Source organism: Salvelinus fontinalis, chromosome 28 (assembly GCF_029448725.1).
Source record: "Salvelinus fontinalis isolate EN_2023a chromosome 28, ASM2944872v1, whole genome shotgun sequence".
NCBI classification, from domain to species: Eukaryota; Metazoa; Chordata; class Actinopteri; order Salmoniformes; family Salmonidae; genus Salvelinus; species Salvelinus fontinalis.
In genome coordinates this window covers 44,357,903-44,376,825 of record NC_074692.1, presented here as the reverse complement: position 1 = coordinate 44,376,825, position 18,923 = coordinate 44,357,903, and the positions used below count along the sequence as shown (strand labels likewise).

Below are 18,923 nucleotides of genomic sequence, written 5' to 3'. Positions count from 1 at the left end.
CTAGATATTAAACCCAACTTCAGAGCATGCTGGGTAACGTATTCATACACATACCAATCTTGACCAGCTGCATCCACTGGACACCCTTGGTACCGATGGCCACCATGGAGAACCCGATGGTCGATCCCACGATGCAATGCGTCCCGGAGATGGGTAGTTTGAGGAACGAGGCGATGAGCTGCCAAATCGCTGACCCTGTGGAAAAACAGAGACAGAGAGAGACACACACACACAGAAAGAGAGAGCGAGACACAGACAGAGAAAGAGAGAGAGACAGAGCAAGCGAGCCACACAGACAGACAGAGACAGAGACAGACGTCGTACAAGCTATGAGATATGAACCTTCCGTGAGAATTAAAACACAGGCTATGACTGAAAACATTGGTTGCTAGCTCAATTTCTCTCAAAGCTCATTGGAGGAAAGGATCCACGGTCCCTCCCTCAGACCTCCTCCAATGCACTTAGAGAGGAATTCAGGAAACACTGAAGGAAGAACTTAACATCTAGTAACATTATAAGACATGGCCGATACTCGAGGACGACAGAGTATGGTATACGTACCGACCATGGCGCTGACCTCCCCTGCCATGAGAACAGGCACCGTCTCGTTGTATAGGTTGACGTCTATGATGCCCTTCCGTATGGTCTCCCCCACCTTGGCTCCAAGAAGCATGGAACCCAACGTCTCAAAGATGGACGCCAGGATACAGGCCTGTCTCAGAGTCACCACCCCCGACCCCACCGCCGTCCCGAACGAGTTGGCCACGTCGTTGGCCCCCACAGAGAAGGCCAGGATGAAGGCTATGACGAAGCCCAGGATCACCATCCACAGGTACTCCTCTAAATCCACCATCTTGACTCTCTATTAAAAAAAAATCCCAAATCCACAGAGAAGACAAGGGAAAACTAACCCCAACTAAGGTGAGCTAGCTGTTAATATGTTGGAGAGGAGCTGAAAATCCTTTCCTCTGTGCGTACGAAGCTCCGCTGTGACTTCTTCCCCTTCCTGGTTGTGTTCAGTTGGAGGGGAGCAACGTGTCGTTAACTCAGCGTCTGGAAGTCAGTCTGTGGAGAAGAGCAGGCTAGTGGCGGACGGAGGGGGCATTCCATGGCTCAGAGCTGAGACAGTCCCATCTACACCCTTCCCTCATCTGACAAACAAAACAAAGCAAAGAGAGGTTAGAGGTCATGATTAGGCTAGATATCCTGAGAGTCTACTGAATACTGGTAAACACGCGGTGAATGAAGACGACAAAAGGTGGATGAGAGGCGTCGTATTTGATGAACACAAGCCCACTAAAGGGAGTGTAGGGCTGGGCAGCATTCCGTATATCGGGGTATTTTGAAATACTGACGGGGCGGGAATAGCGTCCTTTTGTGCACTGCCAATAATACCATACACCCCGGTACAGGAACGGTATGAACATCTTGATACTGCCCAATCGTGTGTGTGTGTGTGTGTGTGTGTCTGTGTGTGTGTGTGTGTGTGTGTGTGTGTCTGTGCCTGCACGCATGTCAAACGTAAGCAGAAGACAACTCTGATAACCAGCCACAATAGGAAAATCATTGTATCGTCATCTGCACTTTAAAAATAATCAAATCATCCCTGTTAGCTGGACACTGTCAGCGGCGAGGCTATAAAAAGACTGTGTGTGGTGAATGAGATGTGAGCTATGTGTTCAGCGTTGGGAAGTAGCATTATGACACTACAACAAGGCCCTGCTGACAGCTGCTATAAAAGTCTGATCACATTTCACAGCTTTTTCCCCCACCTATGCTGGGTTTCCATCCTGATTAGATGGCATCTGATTTGGGCCAGTATCCATCAAGAGCCTTGGAGCAGGTTGATCATCGAGGATCAGTAACCATATCATCTTATTCATTATGATATAAAAGGCTACACTGATCCTATATCAGCACCTCCCAGTCACCAGCCACCACCTAGCTGATACCAGTCTCCCAGTTATCATCCACCACCTAGCTGATACCAGTCTCCCAGTCATCATCCACCACCTAGCTGATACCACTATACAGTCTCCCAGTTATCATCCACCACCTAGCTGATACCACTATACAGTCTCCCAGTTATCATCCACCACCTAGCTGATACCACTATACAGTCTCCCAGTTATCATCCACCACCTAGCTGATACCAGTCTCCCAGTCATCATCCACCACCTAGCTGTTACCACTATACAGTCTCCCAGTTATCATCCACCACCTAGCTGATACCACTATACAGTCTCCCAGTCATCATCCACCACCTAGCTGATACCAGTCTCCCAGTCATCATCCACCACCTAGCTGATACCAGTCTCCCAGTCATCATCCACCACCTAGCTGATACCACTATACAGTCTCCCAGTTATCATCCACCACCTAGCTGATACCAGTCTCCCAGTCATCATCCACCACCTAGCTGATACCACTATACAGTCTCCCAGTCATCATCCACCACCTAGCTGATACCACTATACAGTCTCCCAGTTATCATCCACCACCTAGCTGATACCACTATACAGTCTCCCAGTCATCATCCACCACCTAGCTGATTCCACTATACAGTCTCCAAGTCATCATCCACCACCTAGCTGATACCACTATACAGTCTCCCAGTCATCATCCACCACCTAGCTGATACCAGTCTCCCAGTCATCATCCACCACCTAGCTGATACCACTATACAGTCTCCCAGTTATCATCCACCACCTAGCTGATACCACTATACAGTCTCCCAGTCATCATCCACCACCTAGCTGATACCACTATACAGTCTCCCAGTTATCATCCACCACCTAGCTGATACCACTATACAGTCTCCCAGTTATCATCCATCACCTGGCTGATACCAGTCTCCCAGTTATCATCCATCACCTAGCTGATACCAGTCTCCCAGTTATCATCCACCACCTAGCTGATACCACTATACAGTCTCCCAGTTATCATCCACCACCTAGCTGATACCAGTCTCCCAGTTATCATCCACCACCTAGCTGATACCACTATACAGTCTCCCAGTCCTCATCCACCACCTAGCTGATACCAGTCTCCCAGTCATCATCCACCACCTAGCTGATACCACTATACAGTCTCCCAGTCCTCATCCACCACCTAGCTGATACCACTATACAGTCTCCCAGTCATCATCCACCACCTAGCTGATACCACTATACAGTCTCCCAGTTATCATCCACCACCTAGCTGATACCACTATACAGTCTCCCAGTTATCAACCTAGCCTAACGGTTAGAGCGTTGGGACAGTAACCGAAAGGTTGCTTGTTCAAATCCCCGAGCCGGTAACGTGGAAAAAAAATCTTGAGCAAAGCAGTTAATCAACATCCACTCCAGTTGTTGTGGGAGTTAAGGCAGCTCGTAGCAGAGGTGTTTAGTTAAATGAGGAAGACATCTCGCTTGAATGCCTTCAGTAGTACAACTGACTAGGTATCCCCCTTTCCCAACATTAGTACGCTGACGACACTACAAAGCCTCCCGGTTAGCAACCTACACTAGCTACAACCTACTGCTAATGCCACTAGTTCGGTGTCTAGTTTACAACAAATTGCATAGTATAACTACCAAGCAGAATATATAAACCAAGCAGAAGGACCAAGCAAAAAACATATACCTACCAAGCAAGTAGTAATTCAAATAAGCATTAAAAACATTACCGTCTTCCAGTATACACCAGCCCTTAGACGGCGTCAAACATGATTTACGGTGTAGTAAAGGACTAGTCTGAACCCTGCTCTTACTGCTTTAGTCCTGCTGCTGCCGCAGCTCGCCGTCTTAAAAAGGTTCTTAGTGAGAGAGAGTCACCACCACAACACAAACAAGCAGCGAGAGGTTTTGAAATGAGCCTATAAGTACATGTAGACTTCTCAAGGCTGAGACAGGCAGACAGCTAGGGGCTATTCTCAGATGAACAAAACATGTTTATGGATTCAACCAGTTACACACTAGCAACAGCATAAACATATTTAGACCCTGACCTCAGACCTGTATTTGGGTGAAAACAGTACATACTAGGTAGCTGACAACTTGTTTATGAGCTGTTCCCAGACCTGTACTTGGGTGACGACAGTAGATAGCTCTAAGCAGACACTTGTTTATGAACAGATTCCAGACCTGTATTTGGGTGATGACAGTAGATACTAGGTAACTTGACACATTATTTATGAGCTATACCCAGACCTGTACTTAGGTGAAGACAGTAAATTGCTCTAAGTAGACACTTGTTTATGAACAGACTCCAGATCTGTATTTGGGTGAACACTATAGGTCAGTATGTCTTGCAGCATAAATGTCCACCGGACGTGCTACCTGTCTCAGACCTGCTGTTGTCAACTCTTAATGATTGGCTATGAAAAGCCAACTGACATTTATTCCTGATTATTATTTGACCATGCTGGTCATTTATGAACATTTTGAACATCTTGGCCATGTTCTGTTATAATCTTCACCCGGCACAGCCAGAAGAGGACTGGCCACCCCTCATAGCCTGGTTCCTCTCTAGGTTTCTTCCTAGGTTTTGGCCTTTCTAGGGAGTTTTTCCTAGCCACCGTGCTTCTACACCTGCATTACTAGCTGTTTGGGGTTTTAGGCTGGGTTTCTGTACAGCACTTTGAGATATTAGCTGATGTACGAAGGGCTATATAAAATAAACTTGATTTGATTTGTTAGGGGTCTTCTAGGGTCCTAGAGACACAAATTCCATGTCCGGGTCTCTTACTTTTGTCTAGGACCTGGGTCAGGTCTGATATAATTGCCACGGGTCTCGGTACGTGCAATTCAAATGTATTTAAATCGACTGAACTTGATTGCACCCGTCCTCTGTTAATTTAATGTATTTATCGACTGGTCCCATCCTCTGTTAATTTAATGCATTTATCAACTGGACCAGATTGCACCCGTTCTCTGTTAATTTAATGTATTTATCGACTGGTCCCATCCTCTGTTAATTTAATGCATTTATCAACTGGACCAGATTGGACCCGTCCTCTGTTAATTTAATGCATTTATCAACTGGACCAGATTGGACCCATCCTCTGTTAATTTAATGCATTTATCAACTGGACCCGTCCTCTGTTAATTGAATGTGTGTGTGACATGATGAGAGCAGCGCAAGCTTGTTATGTGTCAGCCAATTGCAACTCAATAAAACGTATAGCTTATGTCCAGCTGACACTGGTTCCAGCTGCTCACCTGCCCCTGCTGCCAAGTGAAAGGAGCCTTGGCTACTGTTGATTGCAAAGATGGAGGACTTTTTCATTGAAGTAAAATGAAAGTTAGAGGAGACTTGAGTACAGTGAAAAGAAACCGACAAGGGAAGAGTTTTATTATTGTGGTGGACAAAGATTTTTTTTTTAATTTTACAATAATATTTATCATTTGTTTTCTTATTATCATTATTGTATATCTATTTAAGAATCTAAACCACTTCTTTAAATATGCAAAAAGTGTTTTGTTTCATTTTGTTGAGACATTTTTGTTGGCCAAATGAAGTTCTGTCTTATGTGCGCTGTATTTAGTTAAATGACAGGATATAAGTAAGTCTGTTGTCAAATAAATAGCATTAGCCTATCGCTGTCATTTGTTGGTAATTGCTGCAATATAGGCCACACCCTCCAGACAAAAGATTTATGCTGCAATATAGACCACACCCTCCAGACAAAAGATTTATGCTGCAATATAGGCCACACCCTCCAGACAAAAGATTTATGCTGCAATATAGACCACACCCTCCAGACAAAAGATTTATGCTGCAATATAGGCCACACCCTCCAGACAAAAGATTTATGCTGCAATATAGACCACACCCTCCAGACAAAAGATTTATGCTGCAATATAGGCCACACCCTCCAGACAAAAGATTTATGCTGCAATATAGGCCACACCCTCCAGACAAAAGATTTATGCTGCAATATAGACCACACCCTCCAGACAAAAGATTTATGCTGCAATATAGGCCACACCCTCCAGACAAAAGATTTATGCTGCAATATATAGACCACACCCTCCAGACAAAAGATTTTGCGTGTCCCCTGAGGAGGTCGAGGAGACATACATTCTGGTGATCTGCCAACCATCTTTTTACAACTACCGTGTTACTGGGGTTTACCAGCTAGACTATTGGGCGCCAGGAATGTGGATTCCAAGAAAAAGGGGGAGTCGGGCTATGACACCCACCTTGGGGCCTCCCGGGTGGCGCAGTGGTCGAGGGCACTGCATCGCAGTGCTAGCTGCGCCACCAGAGTCTCTGGGTTCGCGCCCAGACTGGGCTGGGTTCGCGCCCAGGCTCTGTCGCAGCCGGCCGCAACCGGGAGGTCCGTGGGGCGACGCACAACTGGCATAGCGTCGTCCGGGTTAGGGAGGGTTTGGCCGGTAGGGAAATCCTTGTCTCAGTATGTAAAATGTAATAAAATGTATGCACTCTACTGTAAGTCGCTCTGGATAAGAGCGTCTGCTAAATGACTAAAATGTAAAAATGTTGTAACAAACGGAAGTAGTACCAAGAGTGCCCAGTGACATTTGAACAAATTTCTGAACAATGTATGAACATTTGAACATCTTGGCCATGTTCTGTTATAATCTCCACCCGGCACAGCCAGAAGAGGACTGGCCACCCCTCATAGCCTGGTTCCTCTCTAGGTTTCTTCCTTGGTTCTGGCCTTTCTAGGGAGTTTTCCCTAGCCACCGTGCTTCTACACCTGCATTGCTTGCTTTTTGGGGTTTTAGGCTGGGTTTCTGTACAGCACTTTGAGATATCAGCTGATGTACGAAGGGCTATATAAATAAATTTGATTTGTATCAACATGAAGGACTCGTTTGGTGTAACTAGATGCATACTGGGATATTTGTCGGCTTTTTCTATGTCATTTACAAGGGGCATAATGTGCATTTGCTGTAACATGGAATTAATGTATTTATTTTACCCAAGGCATGTTAGAACCTACAGGCTACGTATTTCATCGTAGGGACTGTTGAACTGTTTTCTGTACATTAGAAACTTTCTGTGGACACTTAGGAGGAAAATCTTAATTTTACTGGAGGAGTGGCTTCCGTCTGCCCATTCTACCATAAAGGCCTGATTGGTGGAGTGCTGCAGAGATGGTTGTCCTTCTGGAAGGTTCTCCCATCTCCACAGATGAACTCTGGAGCTCTGACAGAGTGACCGTCGTGTTCTTGGTCACCTCTCCGACCAAGTCCCTTCTCTCCCAATTGCTCAGTTTGGCCGGGCGGCCAGGTCTAGAAAGAGTCTTGGTGGTTCCAAACTTCTTCCATTTAAGAATGACAGAGGCCACTGTGTTCTTGGGGACCTTCAATGCTGAAGAAATGTTTTGGTACCCTTCCCCAGATCTGTGCCTCGGCACAAATTCTGTCTCGGAGCTCCACAGACAATACCTTCGAAAACCGATGTCAAAGCTGACGTGCATACCTATGTAACATATGAAGTAATGACGGCACGTAAAATTTTGCGCTACACATGCAACACAGCATTCCTAACCTGTCTGCTGTGTGGATCGAGCAGTCAACAAGTCGAGCAGTCATTTGAAAGAGTAAGAACATTTCAGCGAGACAACTCAAAGGCGAAATCCAGTACTGCCAAGATAATGGAATGCATTGCCCTTGACAATAAACTGTTCTCTGTCGTGGGTGATGTTGGCTTTCAACGACTGGTCGAGCACCGGTACACACTACCAAGTGCGCTATTTTTCAGATGTTGCCCTACCGGAGTTACACAGTATTAGCGTCACTGCTATCAGCTTCACGACATACTATGAAACACTGTTTGCGTGTCAAAAAAGATACGTCAAATAACACTATTTGACGAATTAAATAAGCTTTTAATTTGACACGTCAAATAACAGTTCTATTATAGAATGTTGTGTGTTCTGAATTTGCACGTGCAAGCCAAGCGCCACCACTATCAGTAGCGCTGTCAAAGCTGTACAAAAAAGTCTGCAAACAAGCACACACCGGGCCACGAACGATGTGTTTACAATACCGCGTTGGTAATAAAGCATTATTTGTTTGACCGCAACTTCTGGGGTAGCTAGCGTTAGCTTGGAACCTAGCTAGCAACAATACAACCAGCCTGAAAACAATGACCAGTAGAAACTGCAGTCATTTTCACTATTCTTAGCAATGATTTAGGAATCCTTGTGAGTAAGTATTAGCTAGGTAGCCACTTGTTGTTCTCCTATTGAAATTGAACTTCAGTTCATGAAAATAAATAGCTAGCCAGCTACTTAACCGTTGCCCAAAGCTAACGTTACAAGCAGCCGCAGCTAGCTTCATCTGGCTAGTGAGGCTCGACCAGACTATGTGTTGTGAAGCTAGCCACAACAAGGTTTAGGCACAATAGTGGAATTTGCGGGTTGCCTTAAAAATAAAAGTACCTCTTTGAAAGTGACGCAGAAGGTTACAATTGGTGGAACTATGCAATATTTAGACTAGACGATGTTAAACAAGGTTGGAATGTGAAGCAATGTAATGGGGTATCAGTCTACTCGGTGACACGCACAGAACACAACCGTGAAGAGTTTACGCAAATATTATCGTTGTAGCTCTTATCGCGGGACTGTGACTGTGTGAAATCACATCCCCAGTCAGCTTATTGTGTGTTTTGACATTCATATTGTACTGTACAGCTTTACCTAAGGATTGGAGATCAATGAAATGGGGTATTAAGTCTACTCATTACCCAATATACTGTTTCCCAACATCCTCCTCAGAGTTGTCAGACTCCAAAACATCCACGCGGTATTGTTTTTCCTCGGGAATAGTGTTCAATACACATAGGTCGACAATAAATGGTTCAATTCACAGTTGTTTCAGAGTCCCGCAATAAGAGCTACGATGGAAAATGTTCTCTGGGTGTCACTGAGTAGACTGATACCCCATGTCATTGATCCACAATCCATAGGTAAGGCTGTACAGTGAAATAAGTATACCCCCGATGCAATTCTAAAGTATTATACTACTACGACTATTTTTGTCAAATTAACAAATTGTTTTTTTTAATGATTTTATATAACAACATTCCAACCTCGTTTACCATGATCTATTCAATTATGGCATAATTCTACTATTTGTACTCATTTGCATCACTGTCAATGACATACTTTTATTTTGAAGGCCAACCCCAAAGTCCTTATTGTGGCTAGCTTCACAGATGAGTCCGACCGCAATTAATCAAATAAGAATTGTCTTGTAAATTAGGGTTATTTTAGATGAGGACACTTAGCTATATAGTTAGCTAGCTAACTATATAGCTACTGAAACAGATGTTGTTTTCCTATGTTTTTGAGGAAGAACATTGTTTGCATCCATGAGCTAGCTAGCTTTTTTTTATAACCAGCACTGTAGGTGCGCGAGACAACTTCACCAGCATCATAGCATACCTATCGATGAATTGTTGTGACTAGGCATGCACGATATGTCGTGAACATATCGGCCGATATTACCTAAAAATGCCAACATCGGTATCGGCTGATGTCTAGTTTAACGCCCGACGTGCATACGTATATAACGAAGGTACATGAAGTAATGACGCCACGTAAAATTTTGTGCCAGTCAACAAGTAAAGAAATTCAGCGAGACAACAAAAAGGTGAAATCCACTAATGCCAAGATAAAGGAATTCATTGCCCTGTCGCGGGTGAGGTTGGCTTTCGCCGACTGGTCGAGCACCGGTTAACTCTACCAAGTGCGCTACTTTTCCAACATTGCCCTATCTGAGATACACAGTAATAGCATCAATGTTACTAGCTTCACGCCATACTATGGGACGCACGCCATACTATGGGACGCACGCCATACTATGGGACGCCGTTTGGGGCACTGAGTGTCAAAAAAGATACAGTAGCACTGTCAAAGCTGTACAAACTAGTCTGCAAACAAGCAAACACCGGCCATGAACTATGTGTTTTACAATACCGCGTTGGTAATAAAGCATCATTTGTTCGACCTCAACTTCTGGGGTAGCTAGCTTTACTGGAATTGTGATACAGTGAATTATAAGTGAAATAATCTGTCTGTAAACAATTGTTGGAAAAATGACTTGTGTCATGCACAAAGCAGATGTCCTAACCGACTTGCCAAAACTATAGTTTGTTAACAAAACATTTGAGGAGTGGTTGAAAAACGAGTTTTAAATGACTCTAACCTAAGTGGAATTTGCGGTTTGCCTTCAAAATAAAAGTGTCATTGACAGTGATGCAAATTAATAGAAATAGTAGAATTATGCCATAATTTAAGACAAGGTTGGAATGTTATATAAAATCAACAAAAGACAATAATTTATTAATTTGACAAATCTGTTGAAATCACACCGGATGTTTTATACTTTAGAATTGCATTGTGGGGCATACTTATTAAACTGTACAGCCTTATCTATGGATTGTGGATCAATGACATGGGGTATCAGTCGAAAAAAAGAGAATTTCCTTCCTCTCCGGGAACTGAGTTTGGAAGGAAGCCTGTATCTTTGTAGTGACTGGGTGTATTGATACACTATCCAAAGTGTAATTAATACGACCACGATCAAAGAGATATCAAATTTCAAAATGTGCTCTTCTTTGAGAGGGAAACCTCCCTAGTCTTTGCGCTTGAATCTGTTTTTGAAATTCACTGCTCAACTGAGGGACATTACAGAGATTAGGTAATCATGAGGTAATCATGAGGTAATCATTATGAAAAATTATGTTAAAACAATATTTTTGCACACACAGTCCATGCAACTTATTAAGTACATTTGTACTCCTGAACTTATTTAGTCTTGCCATTAACAAAGGGGTCGAATACTTATCGACACAAGACATTTTAAACGTTCATGTTTTATTCATTTGTAAAAAATAAAAATCTTTAAAAAAAAACATAATTCCACTTTGACATTATGGGGTATTCTGTGGAGGCCAGTGACACAAAATCTCCATTTGATCAATGATAGAATCAGGCTGTAGCACAACAAAATGTGTGAATATTTTCTGAAGCCACTGCATTTGAACACGCACTATATATATACACAAAAGTATGTGGACATTCCCTTTAAATGAGTGAATTCGGCTATTATTTCAGCCAACACCCATTGTTGACAGGTGTATAAAAACCAAGCACACGGCCATGCAATCTCCATAGACAAACACTGGCAGTAGAACGGCCTTACTGAAAAGCTCAGTGACTTTGAACGTGGCAGAGTCATAGAAAAAGTACAAAAATGTATGCACTGACTCTTGTAAGTCGCTGAAGATAAAAAAAAAAAAAAAAAAAAAAATGGGTCTCTTAAAGAAAAAGAAAAAGCATTTTGGGTCTGTTGCGAAAGCCACAGATCCATTTCTAAACGGGTCTAACTTTAAATTGTGAAGACCTCTACTGTAGGTAGCTGACACGTTGTTTATGAACTCTACCCAGACCTATATTTGTGTGAAGACGCGAGCTGAAATGTTGTTTATGAGTTGAATGGAGGCCTGTATTTGGGCAGACAGGGACAGCGTCATGGCGCACAGTATAATATCAGCCTGTCTACCTGGTAGCCCAACTGATCACAAAGCGGCAGAACCCAGACACAAGCAAAAGATTATGGGAGTAGGTACGACAACAAACCCGTTTTCTCTCACCGCCAGAATGTGTTAGAATGTGTCAGACAGAAGGTTCTGTCTGACCACTGCAGTGGAGTCAGCTGTGTTCAAATACCATTTAAAATCTCTCAAATTATTTTTGCATTTGCTTCGGCCTGACCTGGAGTGCCAGATGAACAGGGGTTTGCACTTTCTCATTGCTTCCATTGCACAAGGGAAGCTCAATCAAGCCCAGAGTCAGTATTTGTAATGATTTTGAATGGTATTTCAACCTGGGTTTGGACAGAAACAACCTGCCTGTGATGCCCATGTCCACCACACAGGATTCAACCCCCCCAGAGAAATATCACCTTCTGATCAAAAAACTCATCCTGATACACAATGGAACTGTCTGATTTGTTTCCCCCAATAGATTATCAAAGTCAATTCATATAGGAGGTAAATGCAGCACATTTTCTCCTACAGAAAGCCTATTGTCTAACAGGGAATTTAAATGTAAACAGCTTGAAAGCCAGACTAACACATTAACTGATTGTGTGCTCTGGGCACATGGGCTACGAATCTCCTTCCTAAAACATCCCATTCTACTAGCGCTTGTGCCACTCACACACAGTCCACCCTCGCTCCAGCACCCTCCCTCCCCCTGTCCCAACCTCTCTCCAGCTCCCTCCCTCTGTCCCACCCTCTCTCCAGCTCCCTCCCTCTGTCCCACCCTCTCTCCAGCTCCCTCCCTCTGTCCCACCCTCCCTCTCTCCAGCTCCCTCCCTCTCTCCAGCTCCCTCCCTCTCTCCAGCTCCCTCCCTCTCTCCAGCTCCCTCCCTCTCTCCAGCTCCCTCCCTCTCTCCAGCTCCCTCCCTCTGTTCCACAGCCCATCCTCTCTCCAACTCCCTCCCTCTGTCCCACAGCCCACCCTCTCTCCAGCTCTCTGCCTCCATCTCTCCAGCTCCCTCCCTCCCTCTAGCTCCCTCCCTCCCTCCCTCCCTCCCTCTGTCCCACAGCCCACCCTCTCTCCAGCTCTCTGCCTCCATCTCTCCAGCTCCCTCCCTCTAGCTCCCTCCCTCCCTCCCTCTGTCCCAGAGCCCAGATATCTCTAGAACACTTACTTAGTGCCCTATCAGACCCTTATGGTTGATGTTGGGCCAGCGAAACACACAACACCCACTAAACTACAGCATTCACACAATGTAGTCCCTACAATGGCTACTGCTTGATCCTCAATGTTGCATAGTGACTATGGACGGATACATAACCTGTTGGGAAATGGCACCCTATTCCCTTTATAGTGCACTACTTTTGACCAGGACCCATATGGTTCTGGTCAAAAGTAGTGCACTATATAAGGATTATATAGTGCATTCCACTTACGCAATGAAGGTCTACAGTAGTCACAACAGCACTATGGTGTAGCTGGAGGACCACTAGTTTCCATCCTCCTCTGGCTACATTGACTTCAATACAAAACCTAGGAAGCTTGTGCTCCTCAACCCCTTCCATAGACTTACATGGTAATTATGATGACTTCCAGAGGACGTCCTCCAACCAAATCAATTCTCTGATCAAAGGATCAGAGAATTACCCTGGTACTACGCATGTGTGACTTAGAAACATGGTAAGTTGGTGATATTATTGGATAGATTAAGATGGTGAATAGCGATAGAAGCATTTTTAGGAAATTATTCAATTCAAATTAGTTTATTTAAACTACAGGATACGGAGGCAGATTATATACTGTTTTCTTGGTTTTAGAGCTTTGTTTGTGTCGAGTTGCGCCATTTATTTAAATTTGGCCTAACTAGCTTGCTACCAGAGTGCAGTTTTCTCCGCCAGAATGGCTAGCTAACGCTAACCACAATGTAGTGGTTTTTTTTGGGGGGGGGGGGGGGGGGGGGACCCCTTTCACTACCCACATTAGATTCAAGCTTTTGGGGAAAAAAACTGCATTGATTCATTAAATGGATAAAGGTCTGCATACTCAAACTGCTAACAACGAGAAGGTAAGACGAACCCGGGATGTTGTCAAGCAGCTTATCGACACTACTGCATTTTGGGCATGTTAAGAGTAGGCTTCTAGAAGAGTAGGCTTTTAGATGAGTAGGCTTCTAGAAGAGTAGGCTTCTAGATGAGTAGGCTTTTAGATGAGTAGGCTTCTAGATGAGTAGGCTTCTAGATGAGTAGGCTTTTAGATGAGTAGGCTTCTAGATGAGTAGGCTTCTAGATGAGTAGGCTTCTAGATGAGTAGGCTTCTAGATGAGTAGGCTTCTAGATGAGTAGGCTTCTAGATGAGTAGGCTTCTAGATGAGTAGGCTTCTAGATGAGTAGGCTTCTAGATGAGTAGGCTTCTAGATGAGTAGGCTTCTAGATGAGTAGGCTTCTAGATGAGTAGGCTTCTAGATGAGTAGGCTTTTAGATGAGTAGGCTTCTAGATGAGTAGGCTTTTAGATGAGTAGGCTTCTAGATGAGTAGGCTTCTAGATGAGTAGGCTTCTAGATGAGTAGGCTTTTAGATGAGTTGGCTTTTAGATGAGTAGGCTTTTAGAAGAGTGGGCTTTTAGAAGAGTGGGCTTTTAGAAGAGTGGGCTTCTAGATGAGTTGGCTTTTAGAAGAGTGGGCTTCTAGATGAGTAGGCTTTTAGATGAGTAGGCTTTTAGATGAGTTGGCTTTTAGATGAGTAGGCTTTTAGATGAGTTGGCTTTTAGATGAGTTGGCTTTTAGATGAGTTGGCTTTTAGATGAGTTGGCTTTTAGATGGCACGATGAAAGGGACAGTTCTACTGACAAGGGAAACAACACGGATCTTTCAGAAGGTGTTTCAACGGTGGAACAGAACCAGATAGCTCTGTGTGTGTGTGTGTGTGTGTGTGTGTGTGTGTGTGTGTGTGTGTGTGTGTGTGTGTGTGTGTGTGTGTGTGTGTGTGTGTGTGTCAGGGGGAATTGTCAGGCTTGATATTCTAAACAGGGAAACAGTGAAACGAGACAGCTGCAGCAGACAGACACCAGAACCATTCTAGAACCTACACAGAACTCTCCCATCTGCTCATTCTAGAACCTTCACAGAACTCTCCCATCTGCGCATTCTAGAATATTCCCGTCTCTTTGTATCCCCATTCGCTACTCTTCCTGGTGTCCACAAAAAACAAAAAAACACTGATGGACAAGTCACACAAATTTAAACTACAATGATATACAAACAATACAACTAAAACAGAATGAAGTTCTTAGAGACCAAAATCACACACACACACACACTTCTATTTATACACTCATCCCTTACATACAGGCTCACATACAAACACTCACCTATGACACAAATCACCCCCCCCCCTCCCCCCAAAGAGAGACTTAACTTCTGTAGAAGCACATAGCAGCTTTGGCCCGCTTAAAGAAATACCAGTGTTCAAATTTAATTGAGGAAATAATTGGACAAGTTGGAATTTTCCCACACATACACTAAAAGTATTTGGTTTCAGAAGAAAGTTCTACACCAGCGTATCTATCCTAATATATTGATGGGAAATTCATACAATCATAAGCAAATGCCAGTCCTAAAATCATTTTATAATAAACCATCCCAACCTTAAATCAGAATAATCTGAGGGATTTAAAGTTCTCCACGGTTCTTTACTGTCAAAACACGTTTGAGATAAATCCAGACAAAACAATGTTTTATAACCACATAACAGTGAGTCAGCCTTCCCTCCATTCCCTGCGTTTGTTGATTACAGATCTGCTCTCAATTCCACGGACCAACACAGTGAACGGATTTCCTCGGACCAACACAGTGAACGGATTTCCACGGACCAACACAGTGAACGGAATTCCACAGACCAACACAGTGAACGGAATTCCACGGACCAACACAGTGAACGGAATTCCACGGACCAACACAGTGAACGGAATTCCACGGACCAACACAGTGAATTGTGAGCCAATACTTTCCAATATCAGATGGGTAATTTTTCATTGTATTTAGTCTAACCTTTATTTAATCCTAAGGAGGTCAAATACCACCACTTTTGTTCCCGGACAAGCTAAACATATTTACCCGCTTCGAGGAACATCCTTTCCGCTCTACCTCTCCTGCTTTTAGACTAGCTTTCTTCAAATCCAACCAAATTACACACGTTCTGAGCTACATCAAATTCCACCTCAAAATGGCCAAAGAAATACACTGAACAAAAATATAAAACGCAACATGCAACAATTTCAAAGATTTTACTGAGTTACAGTTCATACGAGGTAATCAGTCAATTTAAATAAATTCATTAGGCCCTAATCTATGGATTTATGACTGGGAATACAGATATGCATCTGTTGGTCACAGATACCTTGGACCTCACAATGGGCCAACGAAGTAGAATTAGACGACACAGTCAGAGCATCCAGTTGACCTTGACCAACCTTCCCGTTGTAGAGCTCACTTTTATCCAACCTTGTACAGACGCCTTAAAAATGCCCACAAGAGCGAAACTTCACCTGGTTTCAGCTGAAAGACAAGACCCATAGCTTACCCATGATGTTACACAATGATTTAAGTAAATAAGTCGTCATTTTAGTCAAAGTATGATATATTTGGTGTTTGAAGTGGTAACTTCCGATATTTTAATGCTGTTTGTTACGACGTTCTAATACTTTCCAGGTTTATTTTGTTAACGTTACCAACAACCAGCTTCGCCTCGTTTATTCATCAGAAATTCCTGCAAAGTTCTTCCTCTATGTGAGTCACGACTGAGCTAAACCAAACACCTGTTCGCCATAGCCTCCCCTTGGCGCCATAGCCTCCCCTTGGCGCCATAGCCTCCCCTTGGCGCCATAGCCTCCCCTTGGCGCCATAGCCTCCCCTTGGCGCCATAGCCTCCGCTTGGCGCCATAGCCTCCGCTTGGCGCCATAGCCTCCCCTTGGCGCCATAGCCTCCCCTTGGCGCCATAGCCTCCCCTTGGCGCCATAGCCTCCCCTTGGCGCCATAGCCTCCCCTTGGCGCCATAGCCTCCCCTTGGCGCCATAGCCTCCCCTTGGCGCCATAGCCTCCCCTTGGCGCCATAGCCTCCCCTTGGCGCCATAGCCTCCCCTTGGCGCCATAGCCTCCCCTTGGCGCCATAGCCTCCCCTTGGCGCCATAGCCTCCCCTTGGCGCCATAGCCTCCCCTTGGCGCCATAGCCTCCCCATGGCGCCATAGCCTCCCCATGGCGCCATAGCCTCCACTTGGCCGCAGGAGCCATGGAGCAAATTAAAATAGGGAGTGGAGACTTTTAACCAGCATATTATCATTATCCACTGGATCATTTGTCAAGTCAGTCTGTACATTCTGTATTATTCTGTTTTATTCTACAATATTCTGTATCATTTCTGTACTATTCTGTATCATTTCGTGTGATATAATAACATTTTGGAAACCCGCTCCCCCCGTCGCTTCAAGATTAATGGTTTTGAAATCATAAGTGTCTATCCGTATGACCAAACCGTTCAATAGCTAGGCTATCCGTATGACCAAACCGTTCAATAGCTAGGCTATCCATATGACCAAACCGTTCAATAGCTAGGCTATCCATATGACCAAACCGTTCAATAGCTAGGCTATCCATATGACCAAACCGTTCAATAGCTAGGCTATCCGTATGACCAAACCGTTCAATAGCTAGGCTATCCGTATTACCAAACCGTTCAATAGCTAGGCTATCCATATGACCAAACCGTTCACTAGCTAGGCTATCCATATGACCAAACCGTTAACTAGCTAGGCTATCCGTATTACCAAACCGTTCAATAGCTAGGCTATCCGTATTACCAACCCGTTCAATAGCTAGGCTATCCATATGACCAAACCGTTCAATAGCTAGGCTATCCATATGACCAAACCGTTAACTAGCTAGGCTATCCATATGACCAAACCGTTAACTAGCTAGGCGATCCATATAACCAAACCGTTCAATAGCTAGGCTATCCATATGACCAAACCGTTCACTAGCTAGGCTATCCATATGACCAAACCGTTAACTAGCTAGGCTATCCATATGACCAAACCGTTCAATAGCTAGGCTATCCATATGACCAAACCGTTAACTAGCTAGGCGATCCATATAACCAAACCGTTCAATAGCTAGGCTATCCATATGACCAAACCGTTCAATAGCTAGGCTATCCATATGACCAAACCGTTCAATAGCTAGGCTATCCATATGACCAAACCGTTCAATAGCTAGGCTATCCATATGACCAAACCGTTCACTAGCTAGGCTATCCATATGACCAAACCGTTCAATAGCTAGGCTATCCCTATGACCAAACCGTTCAATAGCTAGGCTATCCGTATTACCAACCCGTTCACTAGCTAGGCTATCCGTATTACCAAACCGTTCACTAGCTAGGCTATCCATATGACCAAACCGTTCACTAGCTAGGCTATCCATATGACCAAACCGTTCACTAGCTAGGCTATCCATATGACCAAACCGTTCACTAGCTAGGCTATCCATATGACCAAACCGTTCAATAGCTAGGCTATCCATATGACCAAACCGTTCAATAGCTAGGCGATCCATATGACCAAACCGTTCACTAGCTAGGCTATCCATATGACCAAACCGTTCAATAGCTAGGCGATCCATATGACCAAACCGTTCAATAGCTAGGCTATCCATATGACCAAACCGTTCAATAGCTAGGCTATCCATATGACCAAACCGTTCAATAGCTAGGCTATCCATATGACCAAACCGTTCACTAGCTAGGCGATCCATATGACCAAACCGTTCAATAGCTAGGCTATCCATATGACCAAACCGTTCAATAGCTAGGCTATCCATATGACCAAACCGTTCAATAGCTAGGCTATCCATATGACCAAACCGTTAACTAGCTAGGCTATCCATATGACCAAACCGTTCAATAGCTAGGCTATCCATATGACCAAACCGTTCAATAGCTAGGCTATCCCTATGACCAAACCGTTAACTAGCTAGGCTATCCATATGACCAAACCGTTCAATAGCTAGGCTATCCATATGACCAAACCGTTCAATAGCTAGGCTATCCATATGACCAAACCGTTCAATAGCTAGGCTATCCATATGACCAAACCGTTCAATAGCTAGGCTATCCATATGACCAAACCGTTCAATAGCTAGGCTATCCATATGACCAAACCGTTAACTAGCTAGGCTATCCATATGACCAAACCGTTCAATAGCTAGGCTATCCATATGACCAAACCGTTCAATAGCTAGGCTATCCATATGACCAAACCGTTAACTAGCTAGGCTATCCATATGACCAAACCGTTAACTAGCTAGGCTATCCATATGACCAAACCGTTAACTAGCTAGGCTATCCATATGACCAAACCGTTAA

The 18,923-nt window shown here is 44.1% G+C and overlaps 1 protein-coding gene across 5 annotated transcripts in view; it reads right to left on the bottom strand.

Moving 5' to 3' along the window:
• The window catches only part of LOC129826770 (sodium-dependent phosphate transporter 2-like), an 83,323-nt gene that overhangs the window by 32,168 nt on the left and 32,232 nt on the right, over positions 1-18,923 (bottom strand). For all 5 annotated transcript variants that reach the window (XM_055887837.1, XM_055887840.1, XM_055887836.1 and 2 more), the window contains exons 2-3: positions 562-1,151; positions 55-195 (exon numbers count right to left, since the gene is read on the bottom strand). In XM_055887837.1, the coding sequence (XP_055743812.1) occupies positions 55-195; positions 562-853 (433 nt within the window). In that variant the 5' untranslated portion in view covers positions 854-1,151. The remainder of the gene's footprint in view (positions 1-54; positions 196-561; positions 1,152-18,923) is intronic.